Source organism: Musca domestica, unplaced genomic scaffold, assembly GCF_030504385.1.
Source record: "Musca domestica strain aabys unplaced genomic scaffold, Musca_domestica.polishedcontigs.V.1.1 49, whole genome shotgun sequence".
In the NCBI taxonomy this organism is placed as follows: domain Eukaryota; kingdom Metazoa; phylum Arthropoda; class Insecta; order Diptera; family Muscidae; genus Musca; species Musca domestica.
The window spans coordinates 2,340,286-2,358,643 of NW_026712344.1; the positions used below are offsets into that span (position 1 = coordinate 2,340,286).

General features: G+C 32.7%; 2 protein-coding genes across 4 annotated transcripts in view; one reads left to right on the forward strand and one right to left on the reverse strand.

Moving 5' to 3' along the window:
- LOC101893271 (two pore potassium channel protein sup-9) overlaps positions 1-9,037 on the forward strand; it is a 29,651-nt gene extending 20,614 nt beyond the window's left edge. The window contains exons 3-9 of one of the 3 annotated variants that reach the window (XM_059127956.1): positions 588-870; positions 2,365-2,555; positions 2,642-2,829; positions 5,745-5,777; positions 6,327-6,487; positions 8,448-8,483; positions 8,577-9,037. In XM_059127956.1, the coding sequence (XP_058983939.1) occupies positions 588-870; positions 2,365-2,555; positions 2,642-2,829; positions 5,745-5,777; positions 6,327-6,487; positions 8,448-8,483; positions 8,577-8,781 (1,097 nt within the window). In that variant the 3' untranslated portion in view covers positions 8,782-9,037. The remainder of the gene's footprint in view (positions 1-587; positions 871-2,364; positions 2,556-2,641; positions 2,830-5,744; positions 5,778-6,326; positions 6,488-8,447; positions 8,484-8,576) is intronic. The other 2 variants (XM_059127957.1, XM_011296285.3) reach the window with 2 other exon arrangements.
- A 5,390-nt stretch (positions 9,038-14,427) lies between these two features.
- LOC101893441 (uncharacterized) lies at positions 14,428-18,270 on the reverse strand. Its single transcript, XM_005188549.4, has 6 exons — positions 18,061-18,270; positions 16,271-17,021; positions 15,748-16,206; positions 15,282-15,693; positions 15,059-15,218; positions 14,428-14,993 (listed from the first exon to the last, which is right to left on the reverse strand). The coding sequence occupies exons 1-6, from the start codon at positions 18,117-18,119 to the stop codon at positions 14,807-14,809; spliced, it is 2,028 nt and encodes a 675-aa protein (XP_005188606.1). The 5' UTR covers positions 18,120-18,270; the 3' UTR covers positions 14,428-14,806.
- Between the last annotated feature and the right edge of the window lie 88 nt (positions 18,271-18,358).

An 18,358-nucleotide genomic window follows, 5' to 3' on the forward strand; every position in this document is an offset into this window, starting at 1 on the left:
GTTTTCATTTCCTTATTTCTTTTTTCATATTTTTTCCTCATTTTTAAAATGAATAAAATAGCGTGAAAATTAATAAAATGCCTGGATTTTCGCTCAAAAATATGATCCAAACTTTTCAATCTTTCAATTTTATGGCTAAACTGGTTAATAGCTTTAATGCACGAGCCGCAATCAAAGTGTCTTCCAATCAATGGTTTTAAAAATATTTTTTTTTATTAAAAAAATACACAAAATTGGCAGAAGTCGGGCACACTTAGAAAAAAATTGTAATTGTAAGCTCTACCTTAACTTTTTATTGTACCATGAATACAGGTAGATGCGTCAACGCTTGGGTACAAAATAAGTGGACTTGTATATGCTTTTCTATACAACGACAATCAAAGGTTGTTATGTTATGCATTTTTTCAAGAATTCTTACAAATTTGAATAAATTTTCATTCAAAAATGTCAATTCCAAAATTGGTTTGACAGTTTATTGTCCCAGCAGCTACATATGTCGATGCGGCTACCAATATTCTTCATTTATCTTTGTTTAAATTTTGAAAACTATTTAACAAATTATCCTCTTGTTGATTTTGTCATTTCAGCTGTCGAAAATATGATTATCGAAAAATACAATATATCTGAGGAGGATTTTAAGGTAATGGAAACGGTTGTATTAAAATCTGAACCACACAAAGCCGGAAAACAGTGGAAGTTTACAGGTGCATTCTACTATGCGACCACAGTATTGACCACAATTGGTTACGGTCATTCGACCCCAAGCACAATTGGTGGCAAATTATTTACCATGTGTTATGCAATTGTAGGCATACCACTGGGTCTGGTTATGTTTCAAAGTATTGGAGAAAGAGTTAATAGACTGAGCAGGTAAGTTGAAATTGAGCGTAACTATATGCAAATAAGTTTATATCGTTATTACAATTTGGAAGGAACTTGAAAATACCATACAAAAATCGTATGCAGGTCCCGTCTTTGTATAGCCCCCATATGACGGTACCTCCCGCTATTCGGTACCGTATTTTTAACAAATTTTTTGAAAATTGCCAAATTTCTTCTAAATAGTGGAGGGTATTCAAAGTTCGGCCCGGCCGAACTTACATCTTTTTTACTTGTTTTTTTTTTTTTTTTTTTTTCAAAATTATAGGAAAAACTCAGTGTATTATGAAAGTAGGAGCTAGAAGCAAAAAGTAAAAGTCTCGCCTATTAAAGGTTTGCATCACAAAATAGTCTAAATAGAGAGAGCAGGTTTCCATATCTTCGAAATTGGTAGAATTTTAAAATATTAAGATTCCTCGCCATAATTTTTGTATATTCTTTTGAAATTTTATTGAATGAAAGCAAAAAATGTCGGAAATAGCATCATATTTTAGAATAAGTTTAGATTTGTTCGAATTGGTCAACTGCGGCACGATTTATGCCCTTCAAACGGCCAATGAAACCGTCACACGCTGCCCGAATGTTGATCTACGGTATTTTGAACCATTCCCAGCGAAGCGCTTCCTTGAGGTAATCGACACAATGGCCGGCGTTTGAGTTCTGGTGGCCAACCGAAGGTGCACATATTCAGCTGACTTCTTTGGCAAGTAAACACGATCTTTTTGTTTGTTTAAACTGCTGGACAAGGTATTTTTTCTCATCGGAGAAAACCAAATTCGGCAATTCACCACTTTCGGCCCAGCGAAGCAACTCTCTTTCTGTTGCGGTGTAATTTCTTGCACTTTTTGGAATTTCAATGGCTTTGTCCCGAGCTCATTTTTTAATATTTGCCGACTGGAATATTGCGATATGTTCAGCTTACGAGTTATTTTTTCGGCCACTGCAATGCGGGTTTCGATCAAGTCGCTTCTTTACTTTCCGAACCATTTCTACTGATGTTGCTGTTTTCTTCCGTCCACTTCCTTGACGTCGGGCTACGCTACCAGTATCACGGTAACGAGCGATGGTACGAGGCACAAGAAATTTATTCACATTTAAATGCTGGAGTGCTCTAACGATAACCACTTGTGGTTTTCCAGCCAAATGTAAAGAAATCCCACCATCACCACTGTTGGACGAGTGTCTTAGAAATGACAGCAGTCTGAAATTGGTTGCAGTTCTTTAATCTCACCCTGTATAACGAAATATATACAATCTCATATATTAATGAAGGGAATGTTAGTTAGATTGCTTATAACTTAAGAACGGCTGGATGGATTTTGACGATTCCTACAAATTTGGAATGACATCTTGCCAGAAAACGATAAATAGAGGAAAATCGCGTGATCGCACGACCATAGCCTTTGCTTACTTGTTCTCTATTGTTATTATTTTTCCAATATTTAACTCCTCTTTCTGATATATATATTTTCTATTTGTTTTCAGTTTTGTTATACAAGCTGTGAGAAAATCATTGCATTGCAAACGAACTGCCGCCTCTGAAGTAGATTTAATATGCGTTGTTACAACGCTTAGCTCCCTAACGATAGCTGGTGGTGCAGCGGCATTTTCCAAATTTGAAGGCTGGAGCTATTTTGATTCAGTATATTACTGTTTTATTACTTTAACTACAATAGGTGAGAGGCCCGAAATGCATTTTATTTGAAAATAAATATATACTAAAATCTTCCCATGTTCCTTTTATCTTTTCATTCTTTTGCAGGTTTTGGAGATATGGTAGCTTTACAAAAAGATAATGCTCTTAACACTAAACCCGAATACGTTATGTTTGCTTTAATATTCATATTGTTTGGTTTGGCCATTGTGGCTGCTTCTTTAAATCTTTTAGTCCTTAGATTTGTTACCATGAATACGGAGGACGAACGCCGGGACGAGGCCCAAGCCATGCAGGTAATACGGCAGGATATTGCTATTGCACACACACACTATTACGTTAGATTGTTCTTGTTTTTTATTTTTTTTTTTTTTGTTTTTGTTATTGGTTTGTAGTCAATGGTTTGTAAATTGAAGAAGAACGAATGCGCGTCGTGTGATTTGTCCTGCATGTTGGTATGAGTGGTGTGTATGTGAGAGTGTGTAGAAAAGAATTAAAATATAATTTTTAATAGTTATGCTATCCAATTATAACATTATATTTTTTATACCACACACTACATTGAAATATTTCTCAACGCCTTGAAAACAGATATATGAATATATTTTCGCAAGTTCTTATTGACGCCTGATTTATTCGTATTAAAAGTGTTCTATAAAACACTTTGTTCATAGAGATCTGTAGACCAAATCATTTTAATCCCTCCGGACCAAACTTTTACTTTTATTTGAATAGGTAATGCTAATGCAAATACAGTGTTTCAATGAAAAACGCCGTAATTTTTACTTTTTTTAGTTTTATTGAATAAAAACAAAAATGTCGGAAATAGCATCAAATTTTAGAATGAGTGTAGGTTTGTTCGAATTGGTCATCTTTGGCACGAATTATGACCTTCAAACGGCCAATAAACCGTCACACGCTGCCACTTTGCTATTTTTAATGCCAACCTCGCTTTCCAAAATACATGCTCCAGACACAATAGTCCAACGGCTTGGTAGCCCGATATTTTGGTGGCTATTGTGTGCTGGAAATAAAGCGAGGAACCTCATTTTGTAACCATTCTTGGGTGACACGTTCTGAGTGCGATGGTGCTGAGTCCTGTTGGAATGTCCAAGGTCTGCGGGCAAAATGTTTGCGTGCTCAAGGCTTTAATACACCCTCCAGAATTTTTCCGCGACAATATTCGGCATTTAGTCGGAAAGCGACCATCGGCTGTTATGGCGGCCCACATCATCAATTTCTGGTGGCCAACCGAAGGTGCACATTTGGCAAGTAAACACGATCATTTTGTTTGTTTACAAACTGCTGGACAACGAATGTTTTCTCATCAGAGAAAACCAAATTCGACAGTTTACCACTTTCATCTATTTTCTTTCTGTTGCGATGTAAGTTCTTGCACTTTTTGGAACTTCAATGGCTATACCCCGAGCTCATAATTCAATATTTGCCGAATAGAATATTACAATATGTTCAGCTCACGAGCCATTCTTCGGCCACTGCGATGCGGGTTTCGATCAAGTCGCTTCTTTACTTTTCGAACCATTTCTGCTGATGTTGCTGTCTTCTTCCGTCCACTTCCTTGTTGTCGGGCTACTAGTATTACGGTAACGAGCGATGGTACGTGACACAAAAGATTTATTCACATTTAAATGCTGGAGTGCTCTAACGATAGTGATATGCATTTTTCAAAAAATTTTACAAATTTGAATAATTTTTCATTCAACATTTTCAATTCCAAAATCGGGTTGACAGTTCGTTGTCCCAGCAGCTGTGTCGATGTGACTACCTGTATTCTTCTACGATGGGTAGATTCATTTGCTACATTGAATATGGCAACCCTGGTGAACTCGGACTTGCCATTTTTTTCAATGAAATTTAGTTTGATATCTAAAATAAAATAAAAAATATATGTTACTATATAAATATTTTCGGCTTTCCATGGCAAGTAAAAACAGTTATATGCTCCATATCTTAGGAAGTCCATGTTTTCTTATCTTTTCTTGGACTTAAACATATGGAAATAGAGATTTGTCGCCGTTCATTTTGAGGAATCTTTAAGGAAACTTTCCTTCAAATTTCCTTAAGGTAAGATTACATAAAGCACTTATTTTGCTGGCTTCTTCAGAAAAGAACAAAGGAGCCTAGGGCCAAAATCGAACTAAGTCAACCTAAAACTCCTTTGTTCCTCTACAAAGAAGCTAGCCGATGACTCAAGTCAGCCAAATAAGCGCTTTATGTATTTCCACCCTTAGGACCACAACCCCAGAAGTATCAGCAGGAAAATGTTGTCAAATTCTTCACAACACCTGCTATATGGATTCTGTACTAAAACGAAAATTTACGCTGACAATTTCCTTTAATTAATTTAATGTCAATTAAACTGAAAATGAGGGATGACAAACTTCTACCAGTATTATAGCAAACAAGCCAAGAATTGTCTTCATACTAGTTCTAGCTAAAGCAAAATTCAACCATTCCATAATGAAGTCTTACACGACTTAGCAGATTAATATTTTAGTTTTCTCTTTAAGATTATTATTATGTTAGATATTTGTTTATCATTTGTTCTGTGATTTCAATCACAATAATGCATTTTGACATTGGATTTAGTAGTCAGCTGGCTTGGCAGGGGGACCTTATACTTAGAACTTTCGCATGATGTAAGGTATAAACGGTTTTTGTTCGTTTGAGATATCGGATATTGAAAAATTTTCACTCCAAACTCAATGCCATGATTATTTTGAAAATATTTATTTAAAAAATATAAATCTTATAGCACAATATGCATTACATACAAATATTTTTAGCACGTAAATTCATATACATTTGTACAGATTTTTATGAAATTTCAGCAGCTTTTTTCTAAAAAAAAAATCAAAAAAGTTAAACGAAATCTATGTTCAAGTGCGCTCTCGTTTGCTTGTTTTTCAGCTTTGTAGCGAAATTTTAATTTTTTCCACAAACTTCAGTCAAATAATGTTAGTTGCACATTACTTGATATCAGCACATTTAAATTTTCTTCTTCATTCTTAAAACTAGACAAATTTAAAAGAAAAATAATAATAACGTTTTTATTAAAGAAAATCAAATTTTTGCAAAGAAAAGTTATAAGAAATTATCATAACATGTTGTTGTTTTTTCTTATTTTTCCTCTCGTCAAATAATCATATTGTAAATCGGACCCCAAAACCAAAATACAAAACAAAACTAGTTTATGACCAAGTCCAATTTTTGGACAAGCGAGGTAGAGTTATGATTCAAATTTGAAAGATTATATTTCTTGTAATTATTAACAAAACAAAAAAAAACGAACTTTAGATTCTTGTATGTAAAACATGTGTTTTTTCTCAATTCTATTTCAAACTTAAAACAACTCTGAAACACCTAACAACCAACCAACACATTCTAAGCCAATCAACAATATCTATTTACCTGGTTATATTTTTTATAGTGAAAGACCCTTTAATACCAACAAAAAGAAATGAAACAGATCACAGAAACCACAACAATTTTGACTTCCTTACACTCTGTCTTTCTCTCTCTCTTTCCCTCTATCTGTTTGCTGAGTATGTCTGTCAAAGTCACATTTCCCACATTTCCGTTTCCTGTTTTAACCATTTTTGACTATGAAAGTATATGACGGCGAAATTCATGTTGTATTTGTGTATTTTAATAATTTTTATTATTTATTTTCAAGTGAGAATATATGTGTAATCTTTGCATGCCCCTTGTATTGGTAATTATATACTAATCGCCACTTCCTTTATCAAAACAAAATATTTCCACAATCCAGGCTCTCCAGGGTTCAGTTAAACTGGAAGGCGACGTAATCACTGCAAATGGTTCCATACTGAGCGGTTATGAAGGTCATGACGGTCAATCGTTCAGTGGTTCCAATATATCATCAATGTGTTCATGTCGGTGTGCATGTTTTAGTGCAAAGCGGCATAAAAGGTAAGTGTTGCAAAATGTCCAAAAATCTTTTGAGGTTTCCGAGGTTTTATTTTATAAATCTTACTACCAATTAAAGCTCTAATTTTCCACCACTTATGATTTGCTCTATGAATTAAGCAAATAAATCATTTTTAATATTTGTTTAGCTTATGGTTTAAAAAGTACTGCTCTCTTTTACTAGTAATAGCGTGGTATAATTAAATCAAGGCAAAGTCATTTCAAATAAAAAATATTCAGGTTTCTGCAGTTTTCCTTATCAAATTTAACTAGAAAGTACATTTAGATTTATAAAATGCACTTCATTTCAAACGTCAATTCCATAGCGTAATCGTCAAACAAGAGGTTTGTTTTGTGACTTTTCCTGCAGAAATTGACAAGACACTGCAAACGTCAATGCAATGAAACTATAAAGAGTAAACAAACGGGATCACTGAAAACACTTGCAAGCAATCAGCTGATTTGCCACAAATAGAAATGAAGTACGCAAAAATGTAAAATGAGCGAAAAAACAACAAGGTTTCAAATTTCCTAAATATCAAAATTTTGAAATTGCTTGTCCAAATATAAATCACCGAAAGGAGAAGAAGAAGATTTGCAAATGATTTCAAAACGAAATTTGTCCGGCAAGCGTTTGCAAACCCCACTAAAAGAAGCACCAAAATTGCTACCTCGAACCACTCTCCTTGGCAGAACTTTTGTGTTAACAAGACGACTTCCAATAACAATTTGCAACAATTGTTACAAATTTTAAAATAACCAGACACACCTAATATCTACTGGATTTATGAATAGGATTTACGTAATAAATACAGGGGGAGATAAAAAAAACTGCAACAAAGTCAAACGCCATAATTCTTAAATTGTTTTAATTGCATTGAATGAAAGCAAAAATGTCGGAAATAGCATGTCAGAAAAGCAAATTTTAGAATAAGTTTAGATTTGTTCGAATTGGTCACCTTTGGCACGAGTGCGATGGTGCTAAGTCCTATTGAAATGTCCAAGATCTGCGGCAAAAATGTTTGCGTGCCCAAGGCTTTAATACACTAGAATATTTTCGCGATAATATTCGATTAATACGACATCGGCCACCACCATGGCCGGCGCTTGAGTTCTGGTGGCCAACCGAAGGTGCACATTTTCAGCTGACCTCTTTGGCAAGTAAACAAGATGATTTTGTTTGTTTACAAACTGCTGGATAACGAATGTTTTCTCATCGGAGAAAACCAAATTCGGCAGTTCACCACTTTCGACCAAGCGACGCAACTCTTTAGCTTTTTTTGAGTCTATTTTCTGTTCTTTCTGTTGCGGTGTAAGTTCTTGCACTTTTTGGAATTTCAATGGCTTTGCCTCGAGCTCATATTTCAATATTTGCCGAATAGAATATTGCAATATGTTCAGCTCACGAGCCATTCTTCGGCCACTGCGACGCGGGTTTCGATCAAGTCGCTTCTTTACTTTTCGAACCATTTATGCTGATGTTGCCGTTTTCTTCCGTCCACTTCCTTGACGTCGGGCTACGCTACCAGTATCACGGTAACGAGCAATGGTACGATACATAAAAGATTTATTCACATTTAAATACTAGATTGCTCTAACGATAGAAACTTGTGGTTTTCCAGCCAATCATAAAGAAATCACACTATCACGCTTGAATTCAATCACGAAAAAACTTTTTTCTAGAAAATTCTCACCAAAATGCTTTTGTAGGCTTGTAAACAATATAATGAGCTGTCACTGCAACAATTTTAATAGCTGTCAGACGAGTGGCTTTGAAATGACAGCAGTCTGAAGTTGTTTGCGTTTATCAGTTCTAATTTAAATGAAGAATTACAATGTTCTATAGATCAAACACTTTTTAAACCATATGTTATTTTTATTGATTATTTTCTTTTACACCCAGTTAATTAACTATTGTTCTTTTATTTTTTTTCCACTCCCCCAACTTGTTTTGACAACCTAGTCGACAGTCTTCTTTAAATTCCTTTCAAGACAATACGTAAGTTGTTTTCCACTATTTTTTAATATATACACTTAATACTTACAAAATGTTGACCATATTAACATAAATATTTCCTTTCTCCCTTTTTAGGCATCAAATGAAAGGTCGACGCTCTCCATCATCCCATATGCGACACCTGCTACCCGAAGTTGTTCCAATGCAAGATTTAGGCTATGATTCACATAGTCTTAATCATCCTTTAGACGGCGTTGATGTCGTCGATACGAGTTCGTGTTCTCAGCCGCAATTACTTAAAAGAAATGTATCTTTATTATCGTTTCAATATAATATTTAATTTGCATTTTTATATACGAATCTAATTAGCTCTAAGTTTTGCTAGTTTTTATTGAATGTAGCGTTTTATTTAACATAGTTTTCATTAATTTAGTATTCTTTATTAATTTTCAATAATTAATTATGCCCCAACCCCCAAAAGGTTTATTCCTAGCTATTTATTAAACAAAAGAAAAAGAAATCCAAAATGAAACTGTATACAAGGGAACAAAACAAAAAATAAAATGAAAACATTCGATTACTATTCTAAAACATTTACAAAATTACTTACTTTATTTTCCAAGATGGAATAACTAAAAAACAAAAACAAAAAAGCCATACTTATGCTGAATGTTCAACTGCTTTCTTTTTCTTAATAGTCTTACAAAACTAAAGCAATGTTGAATTAAAAATGTTATAATTTCAAAAAAAAAAAACAATACATATTTTTGTGGATTTTTGTTATTGTCAAAGAAAATAAACCACTGCCATTCCCTCTGAAATAAAACACATTCACACAAATGAAAAACAAACAAACCCTTTCAAATGTATATTATCATAAAAGTGTGATTACACGGTGCTACTGGTAGAAATCGGCTTTTCACTTCAAGGACATTTTAAACTGCTATTCGATTCATTTATTTCACAGTTATATTTATTTAACCCATTTCTAAGCCAAGTATTATTACCATGCTTGAGTCCTCAACACCTATTTAAATACTCAATACCACATTAAATGTATAATTCCAAGAAAAAAAGCTCTGAAAATTTAACATCTCTAAGAAATATCAAAGAGATATGATAACAACGGTCCCACATTTAACTTCGATTATTCAATTCCCAGAATAGAACAGACTGGCCACAACAAGTAAGCAAAGGCTTAACGGGATGGATCTGCCATGGTGAATTTTGAAGTAATCCTTTAATAAAATCCTTTTGAAATAATGAAGATAATACAGAAAAACATATTTATTATTAATGAACGCCGACAAGATTTTAGTGCGGCTCTGTAATTCCTGTATGAAATGTCACAAAATATACCTAGCCATGACTTCAAGCTTCTTTTGTACCTACACCATTAGTTCTACCCATGGCATAATTACAGAAGGCAGAACAAAGCAACCCCCTAAATACAGTTTTTTTTATTCTGTCAAAACATACAATTATGTGATAAAACTGTATTGACCTACTATTTTAGATTCAATCTTGTAGAATAACCCCGGAATTCCATTATTGTTTCGCAGGTTTTTCCAAAAAAAAAAAAACAATTTTGTTCAAAAACATTAAAAGTAAACAAAGCGAACTGTTGTACATTTAAAAGTCTATTTGACACTATACGACTCCAGCACAGAGTTGCATTTTTTAGTTTCTTTGAAGTTGAGCAACCTCTCTTATTGAGCCATGGTTCTACCATGCCAATAAGTTTTAACCAGGTAATTCTTTGGGATAGTAAGAAAAATATTTCTCTTTGGCACAAAAATGGGGAAAAAAGTAAAAGGGCAATAGGCGTGTACAATCTCCCAACAATTTGTACAATTTATTCAAAATGCTTTTCGATGACCCAAAGTCTAATATATATTTTTTTACTTTTGTGAACTGCACTTCATTTTATAATGAACAAATTGCATTGTTTAGATAAATCAGCTGATTGCTTGCAAGTTTTTGCCGGGATTCCGTTTGTTTTCTTTTCATTGTAGAAGAAAATAAAACTACCTAATAACACATTCATACTTTTGAGGATTAGCCCACTGGGTTTAATAGATCCAGTGGGTTAACAAAACTAAATGAGTATACGAAAACTTGCCAAAAATTATTTTTCGAAAAAGCTAACATGAAGACAGTTGATGCTGAAAAATAAGTGCGTATTCACATTCTGTATTATCATGACCAATTACAATTTTAATTTTTTTGTTATAGTTAGAATGCAAAATGAAAACAAAGCCTTTGCAGAAACATTTGCATCTTTGGAGTGTACCACAGTACTACCGCTGTACCCATTGATGATTTCTATTAGTATGTAGATTCCACATCGGATTCAAAATAGATCCGATCGGGAGAAGATCTATTTTTGTATGGTAAATCTGGTTAAATAAATCCGGTTTAAGTAATAAATCCTGATAATGTGGATTAATCCGAATGAAATTTTGTATCTAAATGCGCTATAAAATTATAATTTTCTGTATTCTACGATACACACTGTTTTCACGATCTATTTATAAAGAATATGGTATTTTGATTATGCGTATGTATTAAGGAGTAAATTGTTAGTTTTGATAGATGAATGATGCCTATATTCTCCTATATCATATTGCCGGGTCAACTAAGAGCGCGTTTAGATTACTAAATCCATGCGATTTCAAATGTCAATTCTATAGCGTATACGTCATGTAAATTGTAAATTTTACTGATTGCACCATGGGTATTCTTAATTAACTGGTCATATGCTGAGGGTAACTTGTTTATTTTAAGTTAAAATTAAGAAACAGAGTATTAACCAACAACAACTTCAAGAGGAACGCATAATAAAAATTATGTGTTCAATCCGAAAAGTGTCAAAAATTTTTTGCAAATGCAATTTTATTTTTAGAAATTTGGAAACAATATTTAAATATGTTTCGCATTTCAGAGACAAAAACCTTATTTTACTTAAAGTTTAGCCAAAAAAAATTTGCCAAATTTGTTTCAGACACAAACCGTTAAAAGAAACAGTTGCATAGTGTAATTAAAATAGAAGAGCTTTGCACAAAACTTCCATTATTAAGTAGACAACCTGCATTTATATATTAAAATATAAAAAAACATTCTTCCTACCAAATTAAAAAACAGACAAAAATGCCATTAAAAACCCTATCAAAAATTCTGTTACTGTGAAATCTTCCCCAAACATACACAAAAAAAAAAACAAAGAATGTACTATCGTAGAACAGCCATATCTTTATGATAAATTAAAAAAAATACATATATTAAAAAATTCTTTTAATTAGCCAAGGTAACAGAGTCACAAATACTAAAGAGACACAACTGAATGTAAGACGAATTTCCGTAAAAACTCGCAGCGAATGAAAAAAAATATAAATTATTTGAGTTTTTTATTTTTTTTATTATTTATATTATTGTTTTTGTTATACATAAAGACAAACAAAACAAACACAAAGTTGTAAATATAAATAAAAGAAATGCTTTTTTCTTCCTCTTCGTATTGTAGTTATTATAAAATAAATTTCAATTTATAATTAGTTTAAGCCAAAAACAGACAGAAACACAAGAAATATTGTTCTGAGAAATGACAAAAAAGTACACATGTACATATTTATTTGAATAATTAACATTTGGACTGAAAATATGATTTCATGAATCTTTGCCGAGTATAAGTACCTTTACATACAATACTGTAACGGGGTAAACCTTGTTTATTGACTAATTACAATGAATCTGACCACATAAAACAAATCCTAAATGTATTGTGATTGGAGTGAATCCGGGTTAGCCCTGATTATTGACTTATCACAATAAATCTGACCATATAAAACATACCTTAAATATATTACGTTTGGTCAATTACCAGTATTAATCCGGGTAGAGATTTTGTATGTAAACGTACTTTATGAAGCGGCTAGGTAAGGGGCATTGAGTTACATTTTATAAAAGTACCTTTACGTACAAATCTTTGTACGGGTTAACAGTGATAAAGAATTCAATAAATTTGACAATGGAAAATATACATCAAGTTTATTGTGATTGGTCACTCATAGCTGTAACCCCGGCTAATAATTTTGTATGTAAACGCGCTATAACTTCATGCCATCTTGATATCATGATAGAAGAATACAGGTAGATGCATCAACGCATGGGGACATTGATATGCCAAAGTTTTTTTTAAATTTTTTTCAAAAATAAGTTTTTTATTATACGAAACCAAACAATTTTTCAATATTAAAAATTTTTAATTTAAAATTTTCAATTTCAAAATTGGTTTGACAGTTCATTGTCCCAGTAGTTGTGTCGACGCGACCACCTGTATTCTTCTACCATGGCGTACACGCAATGTAATTAACAATTGTTATCATTATATATGGAAACATGCTTTAACAATCATGCCTTTATATTATTATTTAATAATAATATAATTATTATTTTGATTTTTTTCCTTCAACTTTTGCAATTGTTTCAGTCCATTTCCAGAAATAAATTAAATAGAACGACATTTTATTTTATTTTCAAAAATTAAAAAAACAGCTAATGCAAACCAAAAGTTTGGATAGGTTAAAAGAAATACAATTATATAGTTACGTTTTAAATATATTACAATAACAACAACAAACACAAACAAAACTTTAAAGAATAAAATAAAACCAACTTTATTATAGATTTTTTCAAAATATAAAACAAAACCAGGAAAATTTTAAAAATTTAATTAAAAAACAAGAATTTAAATAAGACTTTGTAATATATTAACAATGAACTAATGAATGAAAATAAAAATAATTAAAAAAATTTATATAATAAATAAAGAAAAACAATATTGTTTTATTTCAAGTTTTTCGCCAAGTATTTTTATATGTCTTGTTATATATCATGGCAGAAGAATACAGGTAGTCACATCGTCACACCTGTTGGGACAATAAACTGTCAAACCGATTGTGGAATTGAAAATCTTAAATGAAAATATTTTGAAATTCCTAAAAAATTGCGTCGTCTAAAAAGAAACATAAAGATCTTCTTATTTTTGACTAAACACTTTAAAATTTTTGACATATTAATGTTCCCGAGCATTGTTGCATCTTCCTATATTCTTCTATCATGTTATATATAGATTAATGCAGAAATTATCCAGCATCTTCTTTCTCAGAGAGTAATAGTGCGTTTATACTATTACAGATTAATCCACTCGGCTTAATAGAACTGGGTCTTGGGAGGATATTATTGTCCGAATGAATTTTTTTTATTTAAATTCATATTTTGAAAAATACATTCGGAATGTAGTTTTTCTTTCCTTTTCGTCATACTAAAACAGAAGCTTATATTTATATGGGTAATATGATTAAATAAATCCGAATTAAGCTATAAATACTGATAAGGTGTATAAATCCGTATACAATATTCTATCTAAACGCAAACCGTTAAAAGTAAACAGACGTTCACCTTTTAAAACTGCAACCAATAATCTGATTTTTTAAGGCAAACAAATTGTCATTAAAAAACCAAACCATGTAAAAATGTTGTATTTCATTAAATATAAAATTAACAAAAATATTCAAATTTTACAACGTTATTCTCCAAAAACAAAACAATTATGGCGAGAACCATGGCCCCCTTTCCAAGCCAGCTGCCTACCAAATTTAATGCCAAAATGTATTATTGTGATTAAAAAAAATCACAGAACAAAATAAAGAAATTGTCAGGGTAAAAATGCCTACCACTGGGAAAAATTGAAGAGTTTTTCCTAAATTAGAGATAAGCCAAACATTTTGACATTTCATCTGGTTTAAACTTTTTATTCGTCATGTTAAGAAAGACATTTTATATGTTATTAAAAAAATAAATTCGTAGTCAACGCCATGGCGTGCGGAAGTGTCGCAGTCGTGTATGCTTAAAGGTACATACTAAAAGACAAGTTCTCCCTATCAAGGAGATATGTGCATCCAAATATAACAATTCACCATACGAATCATTTTTAACTGTTTTATTTACACAATTCTTAAACTAAAATTTGATTTCATTCACAAATAAAGAATTACAGTTGTTTAGAGCTAAGCCGTTACTCTGTAGGTTTCATTAGTATACTATTCTAGTTTGTATAAAAAAAGGGATTTCGGTATATAATAAAAAATAATAAAATTTCCACAATTTAGTTTTGTTAAAATTTTATAATGAATCGATTGTGAAGATAATTATGAATTCTTTCAAAGGGAAAAAGATACTTGAAACATATGTGGAAATAAAATATTTTTTTTTTATGTAATTAAACTTTTTTAATATGAAAGAAATGAACATTACCGATAAAATATTTAATGTTTCTTTTTTTATTTATACAAAAGATTATAAAACTAATCTCGTGTACGTAGTCCCCAAATGGAGGTTCGCCGGGTACCAACAGTGGGGCGTGCTACAGAACTATGAATGAATTTGTTTATGCCAATTTTTGAAAATGTATGTTCCAGCATTTCCAAAGCTGAATCAGTTAGCATTCCAAATATATCTAAATAAGTTAGTGTGGGCATATTGCGCAATTCTCTGTAAATAAAAAGATTGATTAATTGTTGCATTCAAATGTAACTAAGCATCGTAGCAAAACATACATATATGCAGTGGCAGGTATTAGATAACACCTTGATAATGATAAGTATTCGAGCATTTTAAATTTACATATAATACTTATGGCATTTCCAGTTAGTCCAGTACAATCGGATAAATCTAATTCCAGCAGTTGAGTGCAACGTTTTGCTAAACTAGCTAAATCTGGAAGTATAAAATTATAGATTGATATCAACGTAAAAACAAATATTTATCATTTCAACTTACGTGAATCAAACATAGTTTTACGGCAACCAGCCACATTGAGTCTCATTAAATTTGGCGTTACATTTGTTACCAGAGATGTAACCGCATCAACCGATAAATTTGTCCATGATATATTTAAACTGTTCAACTGTTTCAAGGCCTCCATAATTTTCCTAACACTCCAGGCTTCCAGACCCGAACACATGGCTAAATTTAAGGCCTCTAAACCAGTATTTTTGGCAATCTCATTACATATTTCGTCGTTGAGAGCTACATGCTCTAGACTTAGTTTCTTTAATTGCCGACAACGTGACAGTAACATTTTAAGCGAAGGCTTCGTTATGGTTATCATGCTTAAGTCTAAATACTGTAATTTTGATTCAAAATTGGCTTCAGCTTCTAGAAAGCGAGATTCGAAAACTGGATGATTGAGCTGTAATAAAGGCGTTTTTATTTTTGCTCAATTATACTGATAAACGTTTCCTACCTCTGCTTGGGCCAATCGCAGTATGACAACGCCTCTTTTAAGAATATTTTCCATTGCACCTGCTTTGATAGAACGGCCGCCCAAATCCAAACGTGTCCACAGAGATTCGTCGCTGGCACAACGATTGAAACGGCGACATACATAGCCACAACGAAGCAAAGTTTTTTTGGGTAACCATTTAAATATTTGCAATATAATCTCATCAGAAAGTGTATTGAAATGATCCTTGCCATCGGGATTGCGTTCACGCATGGTTTGATTGCGAAATAGAAAGAAAGTGTCGGAGGGAGCGAATCGTGGCGTCTGGGCCACCATATGAACGCTCTGTTGCTGCATTTGTTGTTGAATATATTGTTTTTGCAATTGTTGCTGTTGTTTTAAAATAGCTGCCTGTTGACTAGTAGACGGCATCATTGAGGGAGACTGTGACCTCTGTGGCATGGAATTATTAAAGGTATTCTAAGAAAAGACAATAAAATTTTCGTTTAATGTAAATATTTTTATATTATACAAAAATACATACTTGTTGTAATTGCATTTGCTGCTGTTGTTGTTGCAATAAAAGCTGTTGCTGCAGTTGGGCATTTCTGAGGAAACTGTTGCAAGCCACGGTGGCCAAAGGACTTCTAGTGTTTTTTCCAGCTGACGAGGGTGAGTTGCTGTTGGCCGACCCACCTGACGCCGCAACATTTCCTGCTCCCATTCCCAAGATGGCAATTTTCTTTTGTTGACTACCAGCAAGTGCGGTATTATTTGGCATGTGAAACTTATCATTGATCTTTGTCTTCTGTATTGTATGTTGTCCTTGTTCATCTGTATATATGTCAAAAGATGATGATGAATTTGAATTGTTGTTTATATTTAACGGATGTTGTTTCAAAGGATGTGGCTGATGTTGATGTTGTCCATTTGTAGATTTTCCACTTTGTAAAGAGGTGGATGTATCGTTGGGATCCAAAAAGCTGTGATTGCTAGCATTATCATTTGTTGCATCTAGCAAGGATGTGTCCATATTACGGTAAATTTGCCTTTGTTGATGACAAAATTTTGGTGCATCCAAATTTGGGGTGGCTTCATTGGAATTTTCATCGGCACTAGCCACAGCTAATGCTATGGCGGAAGCCGCTGATGAGGAGCTCTCCTCTGAATCTAGCATTCCAATGCCCATCTCTTCTAAATATTCGTTTGTAAGAGCTGATGGCGATGAAGTACTTTCAAGTTTTGCTAATTTCCACGATGGGGTTTGTGTCGCACTTTTGCTAGATAAACGTTTTCTGCAAAAGAGAAAGTTCATTAATAACTAGGTGAATTGTGTAATAAAACAATAATAATGCTGACAAAATGTAAAAAAGGAATTCAAGAGGTGTGGAAACGTGTCATTTTTTTAAATAGCGATCTAGCTACAATTCAGCTCTGAGTTTAAGATTCCATTCGAAAGTAAAGCCCACTTTTAATGTGTTAATTGTTTATCGTGTTGATCAGAACAATTAGGCTTGTCTATTGTAAAAATTCTAACCGATTAAAGTGGTATTCGTGTACTGGGTATATTTTCCTTTAATATTCCTTAATTTTTTCAGATTCATGAAAAAATGTTTCCTAAAAAGATGTGTGTGTGGTTGAACATATATTTTATGTATATAGGTAACTAACTTTCAACAGATAGCGAAGATGTTTACGGCTTTAAAGTAACTATGAAATCTGTGAAAAGGCAATGACCCAGGAACTTTGTGGGAGCAGGGAAACAAATGCAAACCCCCAATCCACGCCCATTATATGTCGATGCCGCTGCTCGTTAACAATTGCACACACATACCCACTGTTTGTACGTTTGTTGACCCCAAATGATGAAGCCACATAAGAATTTATTTTATTTAATCGGCGTCCTCAACGTAAATATATTCAACAAATATGGGAGAAAATACTTTTTATGTTAACTAAAAGCACGTAAATTCATTGTTCAAACACAACAAGCTATGATATGTACATACATACATGCAACAGCAGATTGGGGGAAGTTTATTTCAGTCAATATTAATTCGTCAATACTTCTTGAACAATATTCATCTTCTAAACAATTTCACTTTATTGGTTTGTAGCACTTGACACTTAGCAACGCGATTAATGCACAAAAACTCATTTGTTTTGTTAATAAATTATTTTTTAACCAACACTGTTTTGCAGCAACACACGAATTGACATTGCATTTTTTGTTTGTTTGTCTACTCTCCCGTATCTCACTGACATACCCACTCTCTTAACATGACACGTTTCAAGAGAACAAACTCTTTCTATTGCGACTTTATTTTTTCTTACCTCGTTGTTGGACACAAATTTTCGTTGTTTTCCTTTGGCTTTGTTAATTTATTATTCATTTTATTAATAATTTTTTTGCTTTGTTTGAAGGAAATTACTCAAAGCAACAAACGACTAGTTTCCTTGAAATAATTCAACAAGTATAGTTGTAATCTTTTGATATTGAGAACTCCACGATGTCAACAGAAGAAGTGCGCGGGAAGAATATTAATAATAGGGATACTTTCGTCGATATTTGACCCGGCTGCGAATTGACGCCGTTTTATTTTTGACAATAAGGCCAAAACAGATTATGGCG